The sequence below is a fragment of the Phytophthora ramorum genome (genome assembly GCF_020800215.1).
Source record: "Phytophthora ramorum isolate Pr-102 chromosome Unknown Phyram_PR-102_s0003, whole genome shotgun sequence".
Classification (NCBI taxonomy): Eukaryota; Oomycota; class Peronosporomycetes; order Peronosporales; family Peronosporaceae; genus Phytophthora; species Phytophthora ramorum.
Genome location: NW_027150649.1, coordinates 453,507 through 478,587, shown reverse-complemented (window position 1 = coordinate 478,587; position 25,081 = coordinate 453,507). Strand labels below are relative to the sequence as shown.

At 56.1% G+C, this 25,081-nt stretch overlaps 10 protein-coding genes across 10 annotated transcripts; 6 read left to right on the top strand and 4 right to left on the bottom strand.

The window, feature by feature from the left end:
- Window positions 1-66: 66 nt before the first annotated feature.
- Window positions 67-1,658, top strand: KRP23_3300 (uncharacterized protein; the record flags this gene model as incomplete). Its single annotated transcript, XM_067888134.1, has 3 exons — window positions 67-888; window positions 962-1,047; window positions 1,130-1,658. The coding sequence occupies 3 exons, from the start codon at window positions 67-69 to the stop codon at window positions 1,656-1,658; spliced, it is 1,437 nt and encodes a 478-aa protein (XP_067747404.1).
- A 1,700-nt stretch (window positions 1,659-3,358) lies between these two features.
- KRP23_3299 (2-hydroxyacid dehydrogenase-like protein) lies at window positions 3,359-4,381 on the bottom strand (the record flags this gene model as incomplete). Its single annotated transcript, XM_067888133.1, has 1 exon — window positions 3,359-4,381. One exon carries the CDS (start codon window positions 4,379-4,381, stop codon window positions 3,359-3,361), a length of 1,023 nt encoding a protein of 340 aa, XP_067747403.1.
- Window positions 4,382-5,085: 704 nt separating this feature from the next.
- On the top strand, window positions 5,086-6,108 carry KRP23_3298 (2-hydroxyacid dehydrogenase-like protein; the record flags this gene model as incomplete). The annotated part of the gene is made up of 1 exon (XM_067888132.1): window positions 5,086-6,108. One exon carries the CDS (start codon window positions 5,086-5,088, stop codon window positions 6,106-6,108), a length of 1,023 nt encoding a protein of 340 aa, XP_067747402.1.
- Window positions 6,109-7,587: 1,479 nt separating this feature from the next.
- Window positions 7,588-8,610, bottom strand: KRP23_3297 (2-hydroxyacid dehydrogenase-like protein; the record flags this gene model as incomplete). The annotated part of the gene is made up of 1 exon (XM_067888131.1): window positions 7,588-8,610. The coding sequence occupies one exon, from the start codon at window positions 8,608-8,610 to the stop codon at window positions 7,588-7,590; it is 1,023 nt and encodes a 340-aa protein (XP_067747401.1).
- Window positions 8,611-13,416: 4,806 nt separating this feature from the next.
- On the bottom strand, window positions 13,417-14,788 carry KRP23_3296 (2-hydroxyacid dehydrogenase-like protein; the record flags this gene model as incomplete). Its single annotated transcript, XM_067888130.1, has 4 exons — window positions 13,417-13,455; window positions 14,233-14,325; window positions 14,412-14,517; window positions 14,583-14,788. The coding sequence occupies 4 exons, from the start codon at window positions 14,786-14,788 to the stop codon at window positions 13,417-13,419; spliced, it is 444 nt and encodes a 147-aa protein (XP_067747400.1).
- A 2,413-nt stretch (window positions 14,789-17,201) lies between these two features.
- KRP23_3295 (Dual specificity protein phosphatase 12) lies at window positions 17,202-18,392 on the top strand (the record flags this gene model as incomplete). The annotated part of the gene is made up of 5 exons (XM_067888129.1): window positions 17,202-17,333; window positions 17,402-17,473; window positions 17,552-18,028; window positions 18,094-18,257; window positions 18,320-18,392. The coding sequence occupies 5 exons, from the start codon at window positions 17,202-17,204 to the stop codon at window positions 18,390-18,392; spliced, it is 918 nt and encodes a 305-aa protein (XP_067747399.1).
- Window positions 18,393-18,604: 212 nt separating this feature from the next.
- KRP23_3294 (uncharacterized protein) lies at window positions 18,605-19,629 on the bottom strand (the record flags this gene model as incomplete). Its single annotated transcript, XM_067888128.1, has 5 exons — window positions 18,605-18,680; window positions 18,759-19,064; window positions 19,164-19,251; window positions 19,331-19,364; window positions 19,546-19,629. 5 exons carry the CDS (start codon window positions 19,627-19,629, stop codon window positions 18,605-18,607), a joined length of 588 nt encoding a protein of 195 aa, XP_067747398.1.
- A 1,052-nt stretch (window positions 19,630-20,681) lies between these two features.
- KRP23_3293 (Elongation of very long chain fatty acids protein 6) lies at window positions 20,682-21,788 on the top strand (the record flags this gene model as incomplete). Its single annotated transcript, XM_067888126.1, has 4 exons — window positions 20,682-20,768; window positions 20,833-20,963; window positions 21,039-21,347; window positions 21,464-21,788. The coding sequence occupies 4 exons, from the start codon at window positions 20,682-20,684 to the stop codon at window positions 21,786-21,788; spliced, it is 852 nt and encodes a 283-aa protein (XP_067747397.1).
- A 394-nt stretch (window positions 21,789-22,182) lies between these two features.
- On the top strand, window positions 22,183-23,184 carry KRP23_3292 (Sideroflexin fsf1; the record flags this gene model as incomplete). Its single annotated transcript, XM_067888125.1, has 1 exon — window positions 22,183-23,184. The coding sequence occupies one exon, from the start codon at window positions 22,183-22,185 to the stop codon at window positions 23,182-23,184; it is 1,002 nt and encodes a 333-aa protein (XP_067747396.1).
- Window positions 23,185-23,401: 217 nt separating this feature from the next.
- KRP23_3291 (Basal body-orientation factor 1) lies at window positions 23,402-24,964 on the top strand (the record flags this gene model as incomplete). The annotated part of the gene is made up of 1 exon (XM_067888124.1): window positions 23,402-24,964. One exon carries the CDS (start codon window positions 23,402-23,404, stop codon window positions 24,962-24,964), a length of 1,563 nt encoding a protein of 520 aa, XP_067747395.1.
- Window positions 24,965-25,081: the final 117 nt, after the last annotated feature.

Sequence of the window (25,081 nt, the reverse complement as noted above, 5' to 3'; positions counted from 1 at the left end):
TGAATTGGTGTCAAGAGACACTAATCACACTCTAATCGTACCCAAATGTAGCCATATCTTGAAGCGATGCAGGTGGACCCGGAGGAGACGGCGCCGCCGAACGCGCTCTTGCTGCTCGTGAGCGGCGACGGCATTCCGCTACTTGTCCGACCATATGGCGAGGTCTGCGCGCCTCCCAGTGCTGCTGTTGGTGTTGTAAGCGCGTTGTACCATGCTGCAAGGCGCGAAAAAGACTCGGTCATTAACCTGCAGCTGCTGGAGCTGGCGACCAAGCACCGCTCCGTCGTCTATGAGATGACGTCCATCGACCTGCTGCTGGTGTTTGCATCGGACAAGCCTTGTGATGGATGTCCGTCGAGTGGTGCAATCATTCGACGCATGTTGCGCATGGTCTTCGATGCGTTGAAGCTGCTACTTGGAGAGCGCAGCCTGCGCGACTGGGACCCGTCCAAGCTCCGCGCAGCCATCGCCAAGCAAGTGGAAGTGGTGGACACGATCGTCACGCGGTTTCAAATCGACCCGCGGTTCCTCTTCGGAAGGCCGGTGCGTGATGTGAGGGCGTATCGGCTGCTGGATGGCATTGACGTGGGCAACAGCGGCAGTCTGCTGCAAGCCGCATGGCTCGAGAACGGAGAGCTCGTGACCGAGTACTTCCAGCCGGGGGGGCCAAAACTGCTCGACTCAAAAGAACTGTTGGTCTTAATTGTGCTGGGTGAGTGCGTGGGGCGGAGAGAGAGCAACTACACGCATCACGTCGGTCGAGCCCATCTTGCACGGACTCAAATGGACGTCAAGGTGGTCATTCGCAACAGCTCCAGAGGCGCGTTGATCACTTTTGTTGGGATATTTGGTGACAAGACAGAAGACGACAAAGTGCTGCGGGAGATGGTTCGTTCTAGTATACGCTCAGACGGATGAAGAACAGAACTCTCACTCTGGTCGCTGTTTTTGCGTGCCTTAGGCGGACAGATTGCTGTCGTGTCGTGCGAACGCTCGCGTAAGAGAGACATGGGGGCCACTGGAAGAGCTTCCCAGCTCCTTGGTTTGGTACGTAGTCGTCCATGCACGATTTGAGCTGAATCAGCACAAATCAGCACTGCTGATCACTGATTCATTTGCTGCTGTGCAGTTCGTATGCTTCTCGACTGGGAGATACGCCTTCGCCGTCCTGCAGAACGTTAGCATACCTCAATCCTTCGTGGGAGACCGTATTCAAGGCCGAAGCGGCTCGACTGAAGCTCCCCGTTGACTTCAAGCAAGTATCAAGGAACTTCTGGTGGCAAGAACTCTGTCGGTTTGCCGCACATCGACAGCATGCTACCGCAAATGGTGGCATGATCACAGTACTACCTTCGGACTTCAAGCAAGAAGACGAGATGCGTAAGACTGTAGTTCTACCTGATTCCAACGTATCCATACTCACTGCATGTGCGCTAGACCTTGACCTTCTTGCAGCACGTGCGTGGGCCTGTGCAGTTCGTTTCGTTGTGCATTGGCCCGATTCCAGCAACGAAGTTGGTAGCGATAGGAGACGCGATAGCTTCGGCAATGCTCAATATTCAATGAAGGAACGCAAGTGTTTCGGTGTATTAAGCCTGAAGAAAAGAACGATGCTGCGTGCAATAGACCTTTACCGGAGCGAGTCGCCTGCGGAGTGACAGCGACTCTACTTGACCTCGTTCACCAGAGTCTCCTTGGCGACGTACGCCTTGATGTTGGTCATGGTGGTGTGGCCGATGTTGTCCAGAGCCTCCTTGGTGAAAAACGCCTGGTGGCCCGTGATGATCACGTTCGGGAACGTGAACAGGCGAGCCAGGGTCTCATCAGCGATGATGCCGCCCGAGCAGTCCGAGTAGAAGTACTCGCCCTCGCCCTCGAATACATCCAGGCCGACAGCTTTGACCTTGTGGGTCTTGAGTCCTTCCACCAGGGCCTTGGTGTCGATCAGGCCACCGCGACTGGTGTTGATGATCGTCACACCCTCCTTCATCTTCGAGATGCTGTCAGCGTTGATCACGTGCTTAGTGCTCGGGAACAGTGGGCAGTGCAGCGAGATGATATCCGAGCGAGCCCAGATCTCGTCCTGGCTGACGTACTCAACGCCGTAACTCAAAGCCTCCGGGTTCTGCACCACATCGTACGCCAGAACCTTAGCCCCGAAGCCACCAGCAATGCGGGCGAACAGAGCTCCGATCTTGCCGGTACCAACGACACCGATGGTCTTGCCATGGATGTCAAAGCCCAAAAGCCCCGCGAGACGGAAGTTCTGCTCGCGCGTGCGGTTGTACGAGCGGTGAATCTTGCGGTTCAGCGTCATCATCAAGGCCGCAGCGTGCTCGGCGACAGCGTACGGCGAGTACGCAGGCACGCGGGTCACGGCCAGGCCGAGCTCCTTGGCGACCTTGAGGTCGATCATGTCGAAGCCGGCGCAGCGTAGGAACACGGCACGGGTGCCGCCAGCGTACAGAGCACGCAGCGATTGCTCGTCCGCCACGTCGTTCACGAAGATGCAGACGCCCTCGCAGCCCTCTGCAAGCTTGACGGACGTGTGATCGAGACGGGGGACCAGGAAAACGATCTCGTGCTGGGGGGTGACACCGTCCTCCTTGGCGATGCGCTCCATCGACTCGATGTCGTAGCTGTGCGTGGAGAAGAAGGCGATCTTCATGGCGGCGGGACTCGGAAAATCTTGGCTTGGACGGACGGGACTTGGTCGGGTCTTGGCAAAAGCGAGAATGACTGCGTCGGGCAAAGTATGTGCGGCGCTTGGCGTTCGCTCGCCAGACGCATGTTTTTGCGATTCAACCAAGCAGTTGTAACCGTCCGCTTTGAAGCTCTGTGGGGTGCAGAAGTCTATCACTTCAACATGTAAGTCATAATGAAAGCAAGGTACAACGGGTTATGGACGAATAGTTTTGCGAAGGTGTCACCATTGCCGCCAATAAACATGCGGCGGCTGCTTCGCAGCATGAGGATTCCACGCCAGACAACGCTTGATTCACAAGGAACTTGCAACGGATTGTCGACGAGCGTCGGTCTTCGAGCTAGTGGTTTGTCTTGTTGACTCGTAGTTGCATCATGTCTGCTGCGCTCGTGGCAGGTAATGCGGCCTATCAAGACCCACGTCTCCAAATGGACTACTGAGCCACAGCTTTCGAGGCATGCCATTGGTAAGTTGCACTGATGTTGGCGCGAGGTATTCCGCCCGACGTTCCTCGATCAAAAACGCAGGATAAACGTCTGCCTACAAACACATCTGCAATCCGCAGTGCATGTAAACATAAAACGAAAGGTGTATTATGATACTAAGGAGCGGGTATCTATCTGGCTGTCGAAGCGGTCAATACAGTGCATCGCTTTACTTGACCTCGTTCACCAGAGTCTCCTTGGCGGCGTACGCCTTCACGTTGGCGAACGTCGTCAGCGCAATGTTGTCCAGAGCCTCCTTGGTGAAGAAAGCCTGGTGGCCCGTGATCAGCACGTTGGGGAACGTGAACAGGCGAGCCAGGGTCTCGTCCTGGATGATGGCGCCCGAGCGGTCCGAGTAGAAGTACTCGCCCTCGCCCTCGAACACGTCAAGGCCGACCGAGCCGATCTTGCCGCTCTTCAGGCCGTCCACAAGGGCCTTGGTGTCGATCAGGCCGCCACGACTGGTGTTGATGATCACAACGCCCTCCTTCATCTTCGAGATGCTCTCGGCGTTGATCGTGTGCTTCGTGGACGGGAACAGCGGGCAGTGCAGCGAGATGATGTCAGCGCGCTTCCACATCTCGTCCAGCGACACGTACTCCACGCCGTAGCTCAGGGCTTCCGGGTTCTGCACCACATCGTAGCCCAGCACCTTGGCGCCGAAGCCGCTGGCAATGCGAGCGAACAGGGCTCCGATCTTGCCGGTGCCCACAACGCCGATGGTCTTGCCGTGCACGTCGAAGCCGAGCAGGCCGGACAGACGGAAGTTCTGCTCGCGCGTGCGGTTGTACGAGCGGTGGATCTTGCGGTTCAGCGTCATCATGAGCGACGCGGCGTGCTCAGCCACGGCGTACGGCGAGTACGCGGGCACGCGGGTCACGGCCAAGCCGAGCTCCTTGGCGACCTTGAGGTCGATCATGTCGAAGCCGGCGCAACGCAGGAACATGGCCTTGGTGCCGCCGGCAGCCAGCACGCGCAGAGCGGCCTCGTCCGCCACGTCGTTCACGAAGATGCAGACGCCCTCGCAGCCCTCCGCCAGCTTGGCCGAGCTCGCGTCCAGACGCGGAGTGAAGAACTGGAGCTCGTGCTTGGGGGTCACGCCCTGCTCCTTGGCGATGCGCTCCATCGACTCGATGTCGTAGCTGTGCGACGAGAAGTAGGCGATCTTCATGGAGCCCTGCGTGTTGTCCATAGTGGTGGAGGTGGAGTGGTGGAGGTGGTTGGTGTTCTTGGCAAAAGTAAGAATGTCCGACCTGCAGCCGCGCTCGAGTGGCGAATCACTTGGCAAAGGCAGCCGGTTGATCCGATCTTGCTTACTCGTAGGCTACGAGTCCTAGCTGTGACAGCATATTTCAGTCCCGCTACATTTTTTAATCTCACTTGGCTTGCTCGTCTTGCCGCTGCGTTTCTTTAGCTTGCGTGTGCGTGTTTGTGAGCTCCCTGGTGCGTTTTAACATGCTGCCTTTGGCTCGGGCGTCATGTGCGTCGTGGTGAATGAGCATTTAGCAAGCAAGATGACAATCCCCATAAGTGAGCGTCCTCCGGGTACTACATACTGAACAGAGTATGACCCAAAGTTCACATATTTTTGTTCTGCTTTCTACGGTACACGTCCGCTGCCAAGAAAACGTCCACTTCGCCCCAAGCAGCATCAGAATCGCAGAGAAACGCGCAGCTGGTTGTCCTTCAGGATCGGGCTTTCTCAAGGTTTGGCTTCCTCGCACGCACTCTTCGCTCGGTCTCTGTTTATGAGCTGAGCAAGCGAGCGCGCGTTGCTGACGTCTGTCCAGGATTGGACCCAAGCACCAAGATTCGCCACTCGAGCGCGGCTGCAGGTCGGTCATTCTTACTTTTGCCAAGAACACCAACCACCTCCACCACTCCACCTCCACCACTATGGACAACACGCAGGGCTCCATGAAGATCGCCTACTTCTCGTCGCACAGCTACGACATCGAGTCGATGGAGCGCATCGCCAAGGAGCAGGGCGTGACCCCCAAGCACGAGCTCCAGTTCTTCACTCCGCGTCTGGACGCGAGCTCGGCCAAGCTGGCGGAGGGCTGCGAGGGCGTCTGCATCTTCGTGAACGACGTGGCGGACGAGGCCGCTCTGCGCGTGCTGGCTGCCGGCGGCACCAAGGCCATGTTCCTGCGTTGCGCCGGCTTCGACATGATCGACCTCAAGGTCGCCAAGGAGCTCGGCTTGGCCGTGACCCGCGTGCCCGCGTACTCGCCGTACGCCGTGGCTGAGCACGCCGCGTCGCTCATGATGACGCTGAACCGCAAGATCCACCGCTCGTACAACCGCACGCGCGAGCAGAACTTCCGTCTGTCCGGCCTGCTCGGCTTCGACGTGCACGGCAAGACCATCGGCGTTGTGGGCACCGGCAAGATCGGAGCCCTGTTCGCTCGCATTGCCAGCGGCTTCGGCGCCAAGGTGCTGGGCTACGATGTGGTGCAGAACCCGGAAGCCCTGAGCTACGGCGTGGAGTACGTGTCGCTGGACGAGATGTGGAAGCGCGCTGACATCATCTCGCTGCACTGCCCGCTGTTCCCGTCCACGAAGCACACGATCAACGCCGAGAGCATCTCGAAGATGAAGGAGGGCGTTGTGATCATCAACACCAGTCGTGGCGGCCTGATCGACACCAAGGCCCTTGTGGACGGCCTGAAGAGCGGCAAGATCGGCTCGGTCGGCCTTGACGTGTTCGAGGGCGAGGGCGAGTACTTCTACTCGGACCGCTCGGGCGCCATCATCCAGGACGAGACCCTGGCTCGCCTGTTCACGTTCCCCAACGTGCTGATCACGGGCCACCAGGCTTTCTTCACCAAGGAGGCTCTGGACAACATTGCGCTGACGACGTTCGCCAACGTGAAGGCGTACGCCGCCAAGGAGACTCTGGTGAACGAGGTCAAGTAAAGCGATGCACTGTATTGACCGCTTCGACAGCCAGATAGATACCCACTCCTTAGTATCATAATACACCTTTCGTTTTCACTATCCATGCTGGTACTTGTTGTTCATTTCGTGTGATGACTTGATTGTCGTAAGTTAGGCTGTATCGATGTATCACTTCAAAGTAGTACAACTTGGCGTTGCCGCCTGGAGAATCTGCGGGCTTCGATCTGTGAGAGGCTGAGTGCGCCAAGAGCGTTTCGTATTTGAAGAGTTTGAGTGGATTTGGCTGTATAAAGCTTCAGTATTACGTTAAAGTGGTACGTCTCGTGGAGGCGGACTTAGAAGCATATTCGAAGAATCGGTACTTGGAATTAGTGCACTTTTCTCTTTGCATTTGGTGCTGGTGGTGTATGGAGTTAGTGTTGTTGGAATTGTTGAAACACAAGAGTTTCCCTAACGTTACGAATGTTCTTGCATCATTTTGGGCGATCTAAAGCGTGTCGTGAGAATGTGCGAAAGTAGTTGGCAAGTTCTGGCAGAGTTTCCGCACTCGTCTACAATGGCAAAAGCGCAAGGCATTTTGTTGATTCCTCTTTTAAAATATAATAAAAAAAGGAAATGGATCAGTCGCTGTTTGGATTTCGTTGTGGATTCGCACGCAATATTGCGTGATTTCTACAAAAGCATGTACAGGTACAGGAAAGCGGCTCGACAATTGCCTGCGATACCGGTGCATGCATTGTTCGTTTCAGGCATTTTGACACAGCCTATTATAACAGCCATTTCATGACGAGTTGTTGGGCCAGCCATGACGAGTTAACGTCGGGCGAGTAGCACATTTGAAAGGCTTAACGAGTTCGAGAAAAATGTGAGAACGAATGGCACACGCGCGAAGTGCCATTCGTTCTGACTATTCATAAAACACACTTGTTTTTACCATGACTGAAGACGAATTGCCCCTTCGAAGACGAAAATGCGTTTTCTCATTCATAGCAACTCCCGAACATACATGAACTCGAGTGCAAAATATGTGAAATGCACAATATTAATACAAGCTGCTGATTCTTACATGAATTAGCCCAACAGCAAATAGCCGTTGTAGACCAGCATTGTTCTACTGAAGAGTACCTATATTATATCTGGGCTCGATGTGCATGGGATCTACTAGTAGTAACTCCAGGAGAATACTGTCGTCGTTGCTGCCAGGAGGACGGATAATAGTCCCTACTGGAAAGGTCCACCAATTCAAACTCTTCAAATACGAAACGCTCTTGGTGCACTCAGCCTCTCACAGATCGAAGCCCGCAGATTCTCCAGGCGGCAACGCCAAGTTGTACTACTTTGAAGTGATACATCGATACAGCCTAACTTACGACAATCAAGTCATCACACGAAATGAACAACAAGTACCAGCATGGATAGTGAAAACGAAAGGTGTATTATGATACTAAGGAGTGGGTATCTATCTGGCTGTCGAAGCGGTCAATACAGTGCATCGCTTTACTTGACCTCGTTCACCAGAGTCTCCTTGGCGGCGTACGCCTTCACGTTGGCGAACGTCGTCAGCGCAATGTTGTCCAGAGCCTCCTTGGTGAAGAAAGCCTGGTGGCCCGTGATCAGCACGTTGGGGAACGTGAACAGGCGAGCCAGGGTCTCGTCCTGGATGATGGCGCCCGAGCGGTCCGAGTAGAAGTACTCGCCCTCGCCCTCGAACACGTCAAGGCCGACCGAGCCGATCTTGCCGCTCTTCAGGCCGTCCACAAGGGCCTTGGTGTCGATCAGGCCGCCACGACTGGTGTTGATGATCACAACGCCCTCCTTCATCTTCGAGATGCTCTCGGCGTTGATCGTGTGCTTCGTGGACGGGAACAGCGGGCAGTGCAGCGAGATGATGTCAGCGCGCTTCCACATCTCGTCCAGCGACACGTACTCCACGCCGTAGCTCAGGGCTTCCGGGTTCTGCACCACATCGTAGCCCAGCACCTTGGCGCCGAAGCCGCTGGCAATGCGAGCGAACAGGGCTCCGATCTTGCCGGTGCCCACAACGCCGATGGTCTTGCCGTGCACGTCGAAGCCGAGCAGGCCGGACAGACGGAAGTTCTGCTCGCGCGTGCGGTTGTACGAGCGGTGGATCTTGCGGTTCAGCGTCATCATGAGCGACGCGGCGTGCTCAGCCACGGCGTACGGCGAGTACGCGGGCACGCGGGTCACGGCCAAGCCGAGCTCCTTGGCGACCTTGAGGTCGATCATGTCGAAGCCGGCGCAACGCAGGAACATGGCCTTGGTGCCGCCGGCAGCCAGCACGCGCAGAGCGGCCTCGTCCGCCACGTCGTTCACGAAGATGCAGACGCCCTCGCAGCCCTCCGCCAGCTTGGCCGAGCTCGCGTCCAGACGCGGAGTGAAGAACTGGAGCTCGTGCTTGGGGGTCACGCCCTGCTCCTTGGCGATGCGCTCCATCGACTCGATGTCGTAGCTGTGCGACGAGAAGTAGGCGATCTTCATGGAGCCCTGCGTGTTGTCCATAGTGGTGGAGGTGGAGTGGTGGAGGTGGTTGGTGTTCTTGGCAAAAGTAAGAATGACCGACCTGCAGCCGCGCTCGAGTGGCGAATCTTGGTGCTTGGGTCCAATCCTGGACAGACGTCAGCAACGCGCGCTCGCTTGCTCAGCTCATAAACAGAGACCGAGCGAAGAGTGCGTGCGAGGAAGCCAAACCTTGAGAAAGCCCGATCCTGAAGGACAACCAGCTGCGCGTTTCTCTGCGATTCTGATGCTGCTTGGGGCGAAGTGGACGTTTTCTTGGCAGCGGACGTGTACCGTAGAAAGCAGAACAAAAATATGTGAACTTTGGGTCATACTCTGTTCAGTATGTAGTACCCGGAGGGCGCTCACTTATGGGGATTGTCATCTTGCTTGCTAAATGCTCATTCACCACGACGCTGACGGCCAAAGACGGCGGACCCAGGCAGGAATATATAAAAACGCAGCTGCTCGCCACGCGGCCCCGGATTAAAATTGCCGCGCCCAGCAGGCGCCGGGGCATGATTGACTGGCCTCTGATCGGCTGGCCAAGTGAGAGATTCAGACTTGTCTATTACGCCATTATCAGTGGTTGCAGGATGTCTGGTATGTCTTGAGCCTGGTTAGCAACGCCGGTTCCTCGTGTGAGTCCGGTGGTTGTACGGGGCGTGCCGCCTTTCGTGACTTCTCTCTTGGTGTCCTAGCTAGATGCTGCTGCATCAATAACAGCCGTGTTCCTTGGATCTTCGTATCTGCTCTTCGTCGTTCCCGTTTTGCGATCGCTCGAATTTGCCTCATGCTGGATTCCCAAAATGTCCTCACACTACCATCGATGGTTACCTCCTCATTCTTGAATACGACTTGGTTGCGTTGGATCCATAGCGTTGTAATGCATACGCTGCACAACACTCGCCATAGTCGGTTCCAGACCCCCTCATATTGGTCTGCTGCATCCGGGTCGATCTTCTGGATCGCTGTTCGTATCACCGTTGATACGGGGGGTGCTTTCCTACTGGCACAGCTTGCTTGGAAGCTGTTTAAGCTGGTGTTTGTCCACTGTTCCGCAGTCCAATGGCTTATGAGCTTCTGCCAGCAAGCTTGAGCGCATGGACACTTCCAGAAGATATGCTCCATGGTTTCCTTGGAGTTCCGGCAGCACGGCAGCTTCCTGCAACTGTTGTCGTGTTCTCGTCCTTCATAGTACAAATTGAGTTGTCTCAACGCCACTCTGTACGTCGTCCATACCTGATACTCAGTTAGCTCTTGACGGTGAGCCCATAATTGTTTGGGAAGTTGCGTCAATGCTGCTGCTTGCCATGCGCTGGCCCCAGCTGTCTCCTGTAGTTGAGAAATAGCTCTGTCTAGGCCCTTTTCGGCGTTCCGATATCTCCTATACGGTTGTTTCAGGAGTGCCTTCAGTACATGCTGATTTGCGATGGAGTCCGGCACTTCCCATGGGAATCTGTGCAGAGCCGGATGGGCGAAGAAGACTATGCCCCCCTTCTCCTGTCGCTTTCGCAGTAGTTGACAGTCCTCGCTGGTTGCGTCGGTGTCTGCGTTGTCGCTGGCGATACTCCAGTGAATCCCGTCGCTTTGCTGGGTCAATGCAATCACCTCTTCCTTCCTGGTGTCTGCCCTGCTCTGATGCCCCTCGATCCTGCCGGCTTTCGCGCTTGTCCATATGTAAGCTTCTCTTAACTTCGGCTGATGCCGAAAGCGCTGCTCCGTTCCTACTTTCAATTCTTCTCCGATCTCCATTCTCGGTGAACTCATCAGGATTGCTATGCCCCACTGCCGGAGCTTGGGCTGCGAGTGGTGCTTCGGCCCCTTGGGTGGAATCTCCATGACATACGTCCTTTCGCCTATGCTTTGGATATGCAGGTCTCCTAGCGTACATGGCCGGATTCTGTTGAACTTCTGCGGGTTGAGTGTTTTGCCTTGTTGGTCCCTGATCCACGGGTTATCAGCCCATTGGTAGACCGGCCAGAAGGCAGTCTCAACCTTTGTCTGTTGCATGACTCGTTGCGTAAGCCTTCTTGGTAATTCCAGTGTCCATTCGTTGGCCCGCATCCAACTTATGGCTCCTGTCATTAGAATGTCGAATTCCTGATCCTGCTGGTGAGCTGCCTCGGTGTTCGGCATTTCGTTGGGCCCGATCCACGAGCCGATGAGCTGCTGTAGCGTGTTTCCTGGTGTTCGGAGTCCGCGCGCCGGACGCCTTACACTGATCGGGTGCGGTGAGATGCCTTGCTCCCAGTCCTGCGCTGCTTCTCTGAATGCCCAGGCCCGCCATGCCGACGAGTACCTGTCCCCTCTTTGGGTTAGCCATTGCAGAGCGTGTTTGGCCCTCTGGACCTTGCACGCTATTGCTATCGATGCAAGCCCCAGGCCACCAGCTTGCTTGGGTAAATATACGATCGCCGGATTGAGCTTGTGACGTGCTGATTCCGCTGACGTTGCATGGTGCCATAGGAATTGCTTCTGTAGGTTCTGGAGTTGCTTTACCGCCCAGTCCGGAGGTTCGAAGGCTGCTGCTGTGAATAGCACGGCTGGAAGCATGATTACATTTAGGATCAGGACCCTGAGCTCGACGCTGGTGGCCAGATTTGTTGCCGTGGCCAATCGCCTCTGCACATTCCTGATTCGAATCGCCCAATTTGGATCCGTTAGCTCGCCCGTCCCGACCGCGAACCCTAGATACCTAACTGTTTCTCCATGCTGAAGCACCGGGATCTCCTGGTACTTTTTCAGCTTCACTGTTGTGTTCAAGAAGATGAGCTTGCTCTTGGTTGGCTGAATCCGGAGGCCTGAGAGTCGGCCAAAGACGTCGACTATTTCCATGACCCTCGTTAGCATACTGGCCTTTTCCAGGAAAACTGTTGAGTCATCTACAAACGCCGAGAACGTGTGCTCGGCTGCCGGTGTTCCTGGAACTCGGAGGCCTTTGATTTGCTTGTCCTGTTGGATTGCTAACGCTAATATTTCTGCCGCTAGTAGAAACAGAAGTGGTGCGAGTGGACACCCTTGCCTGATACCGGATACGATGTCGAGTGGCTCGGATAGGCTGCCGTTAATCAAAAATCGTGCTGTCGTTCCTTGATGTAACTTCCTGATCATTACTCCGAACGCGTTCGAGAATCCGAACTTTTCCAGTACTAGGAAAAGGAATGCTCTGGCCACTGTATCGTAGGCCTTCTTAAAATCGAGCATCAGGATCACTCTGCTCTCCAGTGCTGCTAGGTCGGGTTCTTGTTTTGCGGTTGTTAGCATTGCGAGCATCATCATGACCGTTTTCATCATTTGTCTGCCATGCACGAAGCCTTGCTGTGACTCCCCAATTGTACGTCCCATAACCTTTTGAACCCGGGATGCTATGATCTTCGTGTAAACCTTATACCCGGTTTGGAGGAGAGAAATTGGTCTGTAATCCATCGCGTTGTCCGAGTCTCCTTTCTTCCTCAAGGGAATGATGAGCCCTTTGAGGAAGGATTTTGGTGGTTCTCCTCCTTTTAGGAGCTCATTGCCGATAGCCACCATAGCTGGCACGAGAAGCGCCTGGGCGTCTTTGAACAGATCGTTGTTGAGGCCATCCGGGCCCGCTGCTTTATGCCTGTTCAACGCGTCAAATGCTTCAATGACTTCATCCGTCGTGATCGGCCTCATGAGGAGCTGGTTTCCTTGCTCAGTGACCTTTCGCTCTGCCGGTATAGTGACAAACGCATCAAATTCTGCCTCCATCGCTTCCGACTTGATTTCATTGTGCTCCTTTCCTAATATGGGTTTCCATTCCGATCCGAAGCGGTCAGCGATTGTCATCTCTCGTGTGAACTCCTTTCCATTGAGTCTACTGATCGTTGAGATGGTCTGATCTCGCTCCCAGTTTGAGACTCGTTTGTAGTTCCAGCGAATTTGTTCCATTGAGCGCTCTAACCACTGCGCTGTTCGCACCAGGTGCTCCTCCCGCGCTTCCTCCTCCGTGACCGCGATGAGTTGTGATCTGGTCATTGGCTGTCCTCTATTTTGAGCGGCTATCTTGTGCACCAGTGTGTTGCGCCTTTGATAGTCTCTGCGCTTCACGTGTTTGATGCATTGTACGCAGGTTCTTGCTTGATCATCCCAGTTGGCCACCGTGGTGTTCCTTCCGACGCCCGCCTCCGTTAATTCAGTGAGCAGCTCCTGTTGGACTCGTTCTGGTTGGGCCGTCCTGATCGGGTAGGTTACCTTTTGCCCTTGCCTCCTCCGTTTGCTGCCTACCGGTGCTGCGCTCCAGTGCAAGCTAACTCGTTGATGGTCGGTTGGCAGCGCTGGTTCCTCGACTGATACCCATTGTACCTCGCTGACCCAAGATTGAGGGACGTAGAAGCGGTCTATTCGGCTGGCCGCTTCTGGGCCCCAGAAGGTGTAGAATTCGGTTTGCTGGCCAAGTGCCTTTTACCATTCAGACACCGTCAGCAACCAGAGTGCGGTACCCGCAAACATGCAAGGCCGGAGGGCTAGTAAGGTCGTGTAGAACAGTGCGCCCGAATACGCAGCGGACCCTCTCAGCAGCCATATTCCCAGCCTGCGGACGAATGTACAACAACCGACCATGTGAATTGGGAACAGCTTTATTGGGGTTGACGTGGGGTGTGTCATTTTCGGTCCAAGTTGTGAAATTTGACATGATTTTCGTTCATGTCGATAGACACGGGACAGTAATCAAGCTGCTTACTGCGTCCTCCGCAAGAAAAAGACATGTCGAAGTTGTCTTGCCACAGCGTGTTTTTACTGAGTCAAGAATGAATAAACCGCCAATCGCTCAGATTGAAGCCCCTACAGCTCGTAGCCCACAGAACCACCAACGACAGGTAGCTAAGACTCGTAAAAGAAAATCGTTATACATGTACCAACTTCGCAACGAGCACATCAAGCTCTCTACCATCACTTGACTTCGTTTACCAACGGCTCGCCGGCGATGTACTCTGCGATGTTGTCGATCGTCGTGCGCGCAATGTTGTCCAGGGCCTCCTCCGTGAAGAATGCCTGGTGACCCGTGATGATCACATTAGGGAACGTGAACAGGCGAGCCAGCATGTCGTTGGCGATAATTTCGCCGGAGCGGTCCGAGTAGAAGTAGCCCTGCTCGCCCTCGAACACGTCCAGACCCACAGACGAGATCTTGTTGGACTTGATACCCTCCACGAGAGCCTCCGTGTTGATAAGCGCTCCGCGGCTCGTGTTGATGATCATCACGCCGTCCTTCATCTGCGCAATGCTGTCCGAATTGATCACGTACTTCGTACTCGGGAACAACGGACAGTGCAGCGAGATGATATCAGCCTCTTTCCAGATCTCCTCGAGCGGCACGTACTCCACGCCGTAGCTCAGCGCTTCCGGGTTCTCGGCCACGTCGTTCGCGAGTACGCGGCATCCAAAACCTCGGCAAATCCGTGCGTAGATGGCGCCGATCTTGCCCGTGCCAATGATACCAACCGTCTTGCCGTTCATGTCAAAGCCCATGAGGCCGGTTAGTCGGAAATTCTGCTCGCGCGTGCGGTTAAAGGCTCGGTGCGTCTTGCGGTTCAGCGTCATCATCAGTGCCGCTGCGTGTTCAGCCACCGCGTAGGGGGAATACGCGGGCACACGAACCACGGGCATGTTAAGCTCCTTGGCTGCATCGAGATCCACCATATCGAAGCCAGCGCATCGCAGGAAGAGCACACGAGTGCCACGGTCGTACAGCTGCCAGTCAAGAGGTCAACAGACAGATACACATGTAAGCACACGAGTTCATGTTGCCACGGGGAGAACCAACAGCAGAGTCTCACCCTGCGTAATACAGTGGCATCCGCGACGTCGTTGACGAAGATGCAGACGCCGTCACAGTTCTCCGCTAGCTGCGTGGTCTGCTGCGTCAGTCGGTTGGAAAAGAAGCTGCAATGGTCACTAGATGTCAGTTACCGTTGACTACTGAAGGTCTCCGCTACGTTGTGCCTCACACAAGCTCGTTGTCCTTGGCAATGCCGGCGTGGTCCGCCAGCGCCTTCATGGCGCCGATCTCGTAGTTGTGCGCCGAGAAGAAGCCGATGCGCATTCCCTTTCGCTGGGCCGTGGCGAAGTCGCGCTGGGCGAGCGCCGGCAGCCATCGGCGCGCCATGGAGAGGCTCTGGCCGCGGCTGATTGAGGCCACACAGCGCTGCATCATGCTTGTCTGAGGCTTGGAAGTCCTTGGTGCTTGGAGTACTTTTCACTAATGTGCGATGGAAGCGAGGTGGCTCCAAAGCCGGCGCGTGGGGCCGAAATGACAGGGCAAGATACCTACGTCAACGGCATCGCGTGTCTATCTGGCTGACGCATGATTTTGAGTGCTAGCAGCCCGGCTTTGACCTGCCACTGGCACGCTTCAAGTCAACTCTAGGCAAATTGCCTGCGCCGACTAAAGGAAGCACGACATCAACAAACAGTAAACAAGCTGTTTGATGCAAACAGAGTGATGGTCGTTGAAGACCGACATACACTCCTAATTCAAATACAGCACGCCGTGGTTGAAAGTTCATTATGTGTGGAGAGCTCTTCATAAGCGTCTGTTGATGAAGATGCAAGATAATACGCACACTCGAGTCTTTCAATTCATCACACGATCGCCAGGATCGAAGGACGCATCAATGCTATTTTCTCAGCTACGCAGTTTTCCTTCTCTTCTCGATTGCCCCCCCCCCCCCCCTCCCCTCTCGTACGGTAGCTGTCTGGGCTGCAATACTTGGTGGGTACTTGTTCGGCACAGTGATAGCCTCGCAGCCTCACTTGACCTCGTTCATCAGCGTCTCCTTCTCCGCGCGATGTTGGTCAGCGCCTCTTTCGTGGAGAAGGCCTGGCGGACCGTATTAATCACGTGAACAAGAGAGCTAGAATCTCGTCAGCGATGATCTCACCCGTGCGGTCCGAGTAGCCTCACCCTCGAACACGTCGAGATCGATCGACTCCATTTTCTTCGACTCCAAATCGTTCATCAGGGCCTTCGTGTCGATCAGACCGCCACGGCTCGTGTTGATGATCATCAGGAGGGGAGACGAGGGACGCATAATGCCCAGTTTTCTTCCAACGACATGTACTCGGCTTCATAGCGTAGGGCCTCGGAGTTCTGCACCACATTCTTGCATAGGCAAGAAACGTAGCTCCGAAGCCCCTGGCAATGCCACAAGATACAAATGACACCAAACAACGTCAAGAGGTCTCGTCTCACTCGGAGCTTCAGAAATTCACTCGTTCTCACTGTTCGACAACAAATGGAAAGCTGAATTGCTTCTTTAGCTACAGTAATTTGACGGCTAGAGAGTTCAAAGAACAGCTTCCTGCTTCATAGATTCTGCGACATAGTCGACTTCATTGGGACGGCGGACTTTACTTGACCTCGTTCGCCAACTCCTCCTTGGCCTCGTACGCCTTGATGTTGGCCATGGTGGTGTGGCCGATGTTGTCCAGAGCCTCCTTGGTGAAAAACGCCTGGTGGCCCGTGATGATCACGTTCGGGAACGTGAACAAGCGAGCGAGGATCTCATCGGCGATAATGGCGCCCGAGCGGTCTGAGTAGAAGTAGTCGCCCTCACCCTCGAACACGTCCAGACCCACAGCAGAGATCTTGCCGCTCTTCAGCCCGTCCACCAGGGCCTTGGTGTCGATCAGGCCACCGCGACTGGTGTTGATAAGCATCACACCCTCCTTCATCTTCGAGATGCTCTCGGCATTGATCGTGTGCTTGGTGCTCGGGAACAGCGGGCAGTGCAGCGAGATGATATCCGAGCGAGCCCAGATCTCGTCCTGGCTGACGTACTCGACGCCGTAACTCAAAGCCTCCGGGTTCTGCACCACATCGTAGGCGAGCACCTTGCAACCAAAGCCGCTAGCAATACGGGCGAACAGAGCTCCGATCTTGCCGGTACCAACGACACCGATGGTCTTGCCATGGATGTCAAAGCCCAAAAGCCCCGCGAGACGGAAGTTCTGCTCGCGCGTGCGGTTGTACGAGCGGTGGATCTTGCGGTTCAGCGTCATCATCAAGGCCGCAGCGTGTTCGGCGACAGCGTACGGCGAGTACGCAGGCACGCGGATGACCGGCATGCTGAGCTCCTTGGCGACCTTGAGGTCGATCATGTCGAAGCCGGCGCAACGCAGGAACATGGCCTTGGTGCCGCCGGCAGCCAGCACGCGCAGAGCGGCCTCGTCCGCCACGTCGTTCACGAAGATGCAGACGCCCTCGCAGCCCTCCGCCAGCTTGGCCGAGCTCGCGTCCAGACGCGGGGTGAAGAACTTGAGCTCGTGCTGGGGCGTGACGCCGTCCTCCTTGGCGATGCGCTCCATCGACTCGATGTCGTAGCTGTGCGTGGAGAAGAAAGCGATCTTCATGGCGGGAGGTTCGGGTGTGTGAAGCTCGAGGCAAATTCCGGAATGAAGTGAACAGACCGCAGACCACAAGACCACGGCCGCATTGCACTACGCTCCACTATGCGTTTAAACGGTTGAAGCCTGGGGTCGTCACAATCCGATCCAATGGCTTCAACCATTCTGCAGAGAAACGCGGCATTGTACTTAACAGGACATCCACACTATTAATACGCAATATGCCGCAGGAGGTGCCCGTCGTGAGTCAGCTGCTGCGCCGCCAGAGCCACCACCCGCTGCTCGAGGGCTTTCCGACGGCGGCGCGGATCGCTGACCTTCCCTTGTTCCTGGGCGAAGCTGGCGCCGCGCAGGTGAGGCGGCGAAAACAGGAGCTTTGCAACTCTTTCTCTCCTCTAACGGACGGACTCTCTATTGGCAGGACGTCGCGTTCCTCGAGGCCAATGGCATCCAAGCGGTTGTTGCCCTGGGCACGGGCAATCTCACTGCAAAGGTTGCAAATGTTGGTTTGCACTGTTGTTGCAAGCGCAACAGGTGCTGACGGAGGTGTTGTTGCTGTGCATAAATGTAGCCATGTGACGTGCTGCTGGTTGACATCTTGGACATGGAGGACGAGCTGCTACTGCCGCACTTCGGCGAGTGTATTGCGTTCTTGAACAAACATATTATACGCGGGGACGTACCGACGCCTGTGCTGGTGCACTGCGTGTACGGACAATCGCGCAGCGCTTCGATCTGTGTGGCGTATCTCATGGCGACGCAGAACTTGACGCTGCTGGAGGCGTACGATATCGTGCAGAAAGCTCGGCCGTGCATCTCGATCAACCCGGGGTTCTTGCGACAGCTGGAGCTGTTTGGGCGGATGGGGAACGACCCGGAGATCATGGGCAGCACGCCTGCGCATGCCGAGTTGCGCTCGATCGTGGCAAGGCAGCAGCGGATGAAGACGGGAGCAGCTGAAGTGGTTGCTACGCCGCAATTGACGCATCCAGGCAACTCCATTTGCTGCAGGAAGTGCAACTACGTGTTGTGTACGACAAGGAATCAGGTGCGTGGAGGGCTGCAAAGTTTATTTACATGTATGATTTTGGAGCTGACAAACGTCTCCTGCAGTTGACTCACACAAGTCTTGACACTGCTGTCAGCGGTGGAGTCTGCGCCGGCATCTTCATCGAACCGATGCAGTGGATGACAGACTTCATCAGAAATAACGACGGCAAGCTGCTGTGCCCGTCATGCAAGGCCAAACTCGGTTCGTGGAACTGGATCGGCGTCAAGTACGTTTTGCAAAGTAATTATCTCGTCTGTTTCTAACCTGCTCTGTGTGTTCCCATTTCAGATGCAACTGCAAGTGCTTTGTCACCCCAGCGTTTCAGTTGGTCCCGAGCCGAATACAGACTCGCGTGCTCTAGGTCCATCGCCGTGCTGGACCACCGGAACGGATATGTGTCTATTTGGGCGCCACTTTATCGGCATGGGCGAAGCGGTTACAGCAGATCCTTGTTCAATAAACCCTGGCACTTTCGCCCAATGCCTTTATCCTCCTCGCCCTCGACTCCACGGCCACTTGAGATTCGCTATCGTCTGATCGCTGAGGCTAGCAGCTACTGGCAGTGGCCTACTGCTACGGTAGATTTGCTAGCGGGATACTGTATGGCATGCGGTCGTAGTTCTGGTTCACGCCCAGTCTCGGATCGCCCCTGCAGGTACGAAAAGGCAACGGGCAGATGTTAAACGCGGTAGCAGGCACTCAAATCTTCGCAGGTACTGCAGCTCACTCTCGAGGCGGGAGCGACACTTCCTCTTCCCGATAGAGACGCCCAGGCGAGCGCACCGCCACCATCGTGGTGTCCTGCGAGCAGTTGGTCCATGTCGGGCAGCAGTTATCGATACAAGGCGTGTCTGGCGTCTTCACCGACATGAGCTCGAACACCTCTGGACGCGTATCGCCCCGCGGGGTTAGATCTCCAGCTCGGAAATCGCAGTAGCCGTCCTTGCAGTAGCCCCGCCGCGAGCAGAAGGTGGCCACGTCCACGCGCTGCTTCAAGCTGCAGCCAATGCGCACCAGACAATCCCCGAGTTTGCTGTGAAGCAGACACAAGACACAGCAGCAAAAGCATCGTTAGCGACCCAAATACCTGCTCAGAGTGATTCCGTCAGCAGTACATGTTGAAGCCGCTCACCTGTAGCACGGACAGAGGAAACGTCGCGGGTCCTGGTACTGCACGAGGCAGTCCATGCGGCAAGCCTCCACCTGGTCAGCCAAACATCCTTCACCGAGGCGCGTCAATGGTCAGTTGCCATGCACCTGGCAGCAATGGAAGTGTCGCGCGTCGAAGCAGCACTTTACCGGCCGAGACTTGGCGCACCTTGGGCAGCGCCACCTTCACAGCCACAGAATCAGGCGGCCACGTCAGTCACTGCGCGTATAGCAGAGACTATCTAGCGATGGGTGCGAAATCATTTCCCGATGCTGCCGATTCGAGGGGACGAACGATGTTTACGCGGATAAAGTCGCCTCCGTCTCTCCGTCGCCGTCCCCCGTGGCGGGCGTCGGGCACTTGCCTGGGCCTGGGCGACGTGCAGCAGCAGCCACGCCGCGAGCAGCACCGCGAGCGCGCGCGCAGTACGGTGGCACCGCGTCGACATCTCGGGCCGGCTGGTCGATCCTTTTGTGTTGGCGGCGTTTCGCATGACAGGTGTTGGACGTTTACGATCCAAAGTCGATTATTAGACTTGTATGCGACAAGATAGTTTGAGGTATCAGTGCCGTAATAGGAGTCAATCCATGTAGTTCGAGACATTTTAGAACCGTAACTTGTGCTATGGCATGGCTGTATCAAAGGCATGACTCAACAAGACTCCCTACGAGGCGATCGGTTGATTCTCGTCACACATGGCAACCTCGTATTATCTTAGTGCATTCCCGGGTGATGGCCGTAAACCACCAGGGCGCGAGCTTGCGAAAAGCACGTCAGAGAGCGTTCCCGTCGTCGACGACGAGGGAAAGTGGCATCGGCAGCGTGCTTTGTGCTCAGCTCACCGAGTTCCTGTAAGGCTGGCTGGCTGCGAAGTCGGCAAGGTTGCGCGCCTCGGATTGCCGCCGCCGCCGCAATGCTGTCTGCGCAAGTGATTGCTGTAACCAGCATGAATCAGCAGCACAGCGCTGCCACGCGGGACGCGAGTGCGGCCTGCGGACTGTGCACTTGTTCAGGATGTTGCTAAAGGCTCGCAGTACCGCAGTTCAACTGCCGCCACAAAGCGTTAACCGCCGCACTGGCGAGAGAAGTTTTCCGTGTTGGACGTCGCCCTGAGCAGCAGCCAGGAGCTTGAGCTGCGCGCGATAGAATCTGCTAGACCGAACGCTGGCGTCGGCGGCAGCACTCTCCTCCCCACAGGTTGCAGTTCATGTCGGCTTGTAACGAATGCCCGCGCGCAGAGCCGATGCATATCCGCGTTGATTTCGAACGGCCGCAGTTTTTCACAAAAATCTCTCCGACTTGCGTTCAGTATCGCTTTCGGAAATTTCCGCTTTGTTGTGGGTGGGCGCTACAGTGCCAGTCTGCGATGCCACCTAGGCGGTTGCAGCAAACGGGCGCGAGCGGCGCTCGGGCAGCGTCACACAACTCAATCGACCTCGGAGCACGCAGGTGGCTGCAGCAGGACCAGCGGCGAAAAGAAAGAAAGAAATCGCACACACAATGGACACGGACTTCGCGCGGACGCCCAAGCTGCACGACGAGTTGCCGGCGTTGCGCTGGCTGTACTCGCAGTACGAGCGCGACTGGGTGCGTTCCGACCCTACCTGCGTGTTTCTGACTGCAGCTAACGCCGCCGTATCTTGCTCTGTAGGTCATCTCGTGGGAGCCGAGCTTCTGCAAGGAGTCGCTGCCCGCGGCCGTCGCGCTGTGCGCCGCCTACTGCGTACTGTGCTTCGCCGGCCGCCGCGTCATGCGCGACCTCAAACCCTTCAACCTCAAAGTGTACGTAGCTGACTCTCGCTCTCTTAGAGTTTGTATGCGAGGTGAAACTGACGTTGCTTTCGGTGAACTCTGCAGGCCGCTAGCGCTCTGGAACCTGGCGCTGGCCACGTTCAGCGCCATCGGCGCGTCCAGGACGGCTCCCTTCCTCCTCAACACCATCTACCGCCGCGGCGTGTACCACTCGGTGTGCGCCCCGCCCACACCGCACTACGGCCACGGCCCCGTGGCGCTCTGGGTCATGCTCTTCATCTTCTCCAAGGTGCCCGAGCTCGTGGACACGGCCTTCATCGTGTTGCGCAAGAAGCCGCTCATCTTCCTGCACTGGTACCACCACATCACCGTCCTGCTCTTCTGTTGGCACGCGTTCGGCACGCTCTCGGCTAGGTGAGTTGGCAGTTCACGTTAGTACTGCTAGGTTCTAGGTTGATGCAACCGTTCTGGTGGTGCAAGCGTGGTGGTCTATGCAGTGTCTTGTGCTGACTATGTTATGGTGTTTGCAGCGGCCTGTACTTCGTGGCTATGAACTACTCGGTGCACGCAATCATGTACTTCTACTACTTCCTCACAGCGTGCGGCTTCCGACCACGCTGGGCGCGTCTCGTGACCATCTTCCAGCTGAGCCAGATGGGCGTGGGCGTTGCCGTGTGCAGCCTCAACGTGTACTATATGAAGCAGGGCGCCACGTGCAGCGTGGACCCGGACAACCTCAAGTGGGGCATCATCATGTACTCGAGCTATTTCGCACTCTTCCTCAAGTTCTTTGTCGAGCGCTACCTGCTGCGCAGCGCCAAGAAGCCTGCTCTCGCAGCGAAGAAGACCCAGTAAGAAAGATACGCGAAAGCTAGGTCAGGATTGTACTTGAAGTAGTAGGGAGCTGCCGACGCTGACACGGATAAGCTCGACGATAATAAGCTTGATGATATCGTGCACAAAAGCAACATACACTGCACTGATCGAAAACGATCTTGGAAATGGCTGCGAGATCTTTGCGGCGAAAACCGACGTAGCACACGTCGCAGACATCACGTCGCAGACACACATCAGGCGCACACCAATCAGCCTCGTTGAAGTTGTCATTCGTACCTAAAAGACCATATAAGGTGTAGACAGTGACGTCGACCTCCACGTCGCCTTACGATGGAGATGCTTTCGCCAACGGAGCTCCGCCCATCGTGCCAGTCGCCGACGCGCCCCCGCCTGCCCAATCAGTCTGGCAGCCATGGAGAGCGAGAAGAAGGACCTGCTGGCGGCAGCCGTGCGCACACCGGAGACGCACATCAAGCTCGCGGACCCGAATGAGGACACGTATTTGGGGCGCGTGCGCAAGACCTTCTTCATGCTGGACTTCCGCACAGCCTTCACGACCGAGCACGCGCTGCAGGACGCGCGGCAGCTCGTGGACGCGCACCAACGCGGCGAGTTCGTGGACGCAGCTAAGCTCGAGCACGCGCAGCACGTAACGCACGCCATCCTGCACCCGGACACTGGTAAGCCTGTGTTCACGCCGCTGCGCGCCTCCATGATCGTGCCCTTGAATGTCGTCATGGATGGCACAATGTTGTTGGCCAACAGCACCAAGACAACCATCTTCGCGCAGTGGCTCAACCAAACGTACAACGCGTTGCACTACTACGCCAACCGCAACGCCTCCAACGAGGACACGGCGCAGCAGCGTCTCGTGGCGTACGTGGGCGCCACGGCCAGCTCAGTGGGCGCGTCGCTGGGCATTCGACGTCTGGCGGGGAGGATGACACACGCCAAGTGGGCGCCTGCCGTTGCTCGCATGGGTCCGTTTGCAGCCGTAGCGGCGGCGGATCTACTGAATATGGCGGTCATGAGGCAGAGCGAGTACCTCAAGGGCGTGCACGTGTACGACGAGAACGGAGATTATGTGGGCAAATCGAGGAGGTGCGGGGCGCTGGCGGTTGCGTCGTGTGCTGCTGGGAGAATCTTTGCTGCGGCACCAATTCTGCTGTTGCCACCGCTCGCGATCTCGAGGCTCCAAAAGCACAGCAACTTGTTCACCCGGCCGCTGGTGCGAGTCCCTTTGCTGCTGGGGCTCGTGGGCTGCGCCATCCAGTTTTCGGTGCCGTTGACGTTCGGACTGTTCCGCCAGACTGCGCAACTCGACGCCAAGTATCTCGAGCCGGAGCTGCAGCACGCTACGCGCAAGCAAGATGGCCAGCCTGTTCGCGTCGTCACGTACAACAAGGGCATTTGATCATTCTACTCCATGCAATACACCTCTGTCACTTTTGGTCTTCAGATGTGTCCCTCGACAGCTCCGTTCGTGCTGGACGACCTCAAGACGGGCCCACTTATAATACTGGTCATCACTAAAATAAGTCGATTGCTGCCTGCTTCCTACAGGACAAGGATAGTTCTCGCCACTGCAGCACTTGTGCGTCGAAGTCAATCGACTGCGCCGGCGATTTATCATGGAGGCCGATAAGGATGCAGCTATAGATGAAGGTAACGAAGCAGCGGAACTGTTCAACCGGCAGGTGGACCAGCAGAAGCTGTCAGCGATGGCAGCCCGTGTCGCCCAACTACAAGACGAGGACGCGGAGCTGCGTGCCAGACACGACAAACGCGAGCAGGAGACGCATGAGTTCGTGGCCTACTTCCAGAAGGAGATCCAGACTCGAGACAAGCAGCTCACCAAACTGGGCGAGGAACTCGCAGCAGCACGGCTGAGCCATGCTCTCGCACTCGAGCAGATGCAACAAGCACGTGACGCTGATCGACAACATCTCATGCAGCAGACTACAGCAAAGGAAGAGGCTGCGTCGGAGCAGATTTTCTATCTACGTGAAGAGCTCCATCAGCTTGAGCTGTTCCGGGAGATGAAAGACAGCGTTGCCACGAAGTTGAAGGACCTTGAGACGCAGTTGACGCTGGAGAGAGAGCAGTCACGGGAGACGACCGGCGCACTCGAACGCAAGTTCCTCGAGGAGAAAGCTCGTTTACAGAAGGAGCACGAGAAGAAGATTGAGGTTGTCAAGCAGCAGGCCAAAGAGGACGCTCGCAATGGACTGGACGCGGATACTCGGAAGATCGTGACGGACAACAAACGCATGGGCGAAGAGCTGCGATTCCAGTTGCAAATGACCGAGGAGCTCCAGCGCGAGAAGCAGCAGTTCGAAGCTCGCGCGAAGACGCTGAATATGGAGCTGCAACTGCAGGTCCAGAAGGAAGCCGAGTTCGCCAAACAAGCCCAGCGCCATGCAAGAGAGATCACGCAGCTGCGCAATAGCCTCCGGGATTCCGAACAAAAGCTTGGTGCCGGCTTGGCTGCTGCATCTTGGGATGCCCATGCTCATGCGACTCGGCACGAGCGGGAACGCGAAGAGCTGACACTGGATGTGGAGGGTCTGCGCAAGCTGCTTCGACTCAAGAACCATGAGCTACGGAACCTAAGGCGGCTCGCACAGACTATCTTGAACCAACGCACGGATGTCGAGCAGTTCTTCCTGGACTCACTTGAGCACGTCAAGCATGAGATCGAGTGTGAGCGCAAAGAGAAGCGCGAACGGGAGGTTGAGCACTATCACCGTGAAGTCAACCATGCGCACGGCATCAAACCCAGCCTGCGATTCCCGAAGTTGACCTCTCCGACTGGTCCTGCAGCACGGCAAGCACCAGTACCCCCAGGACTGGCTCAACATTTCACTGAGAAGGTGGATCTGCGCCAGCTTAGCTGGGAAGACCGTGAGCGAGTACTTCGTCTCGTGTTCGCGAAGATCAATCACTCCCAGAGCTTTGTCGACATGCAAGGCGATCTACCTCCAGAAACCACCGAGACTCCAACGAAACACTTGCGCAGCCCCAACCAAAGAGACAAACAGCGTTCCACAGCCGTTTACTTCGCCACGGAGCCGCACTCTGGTCAAACCGGACGAAGTACAGCAGGCATGGACGATTCATTGAGCATGTCACTCAGCGGGATGCCAATCGTACCACGCGCGCCAGCCCGCGCGAGCACAAGCAAGGGTAGATAGATCACGCATTGCAATCCGATTCGATTTCTTCACTGTTGAGTCACCGGATCCGCCGCAGTGATCAATGTGCTTGGGTTTAATACAGTAACATACACCGTTTATGAGCATAGTTGATAG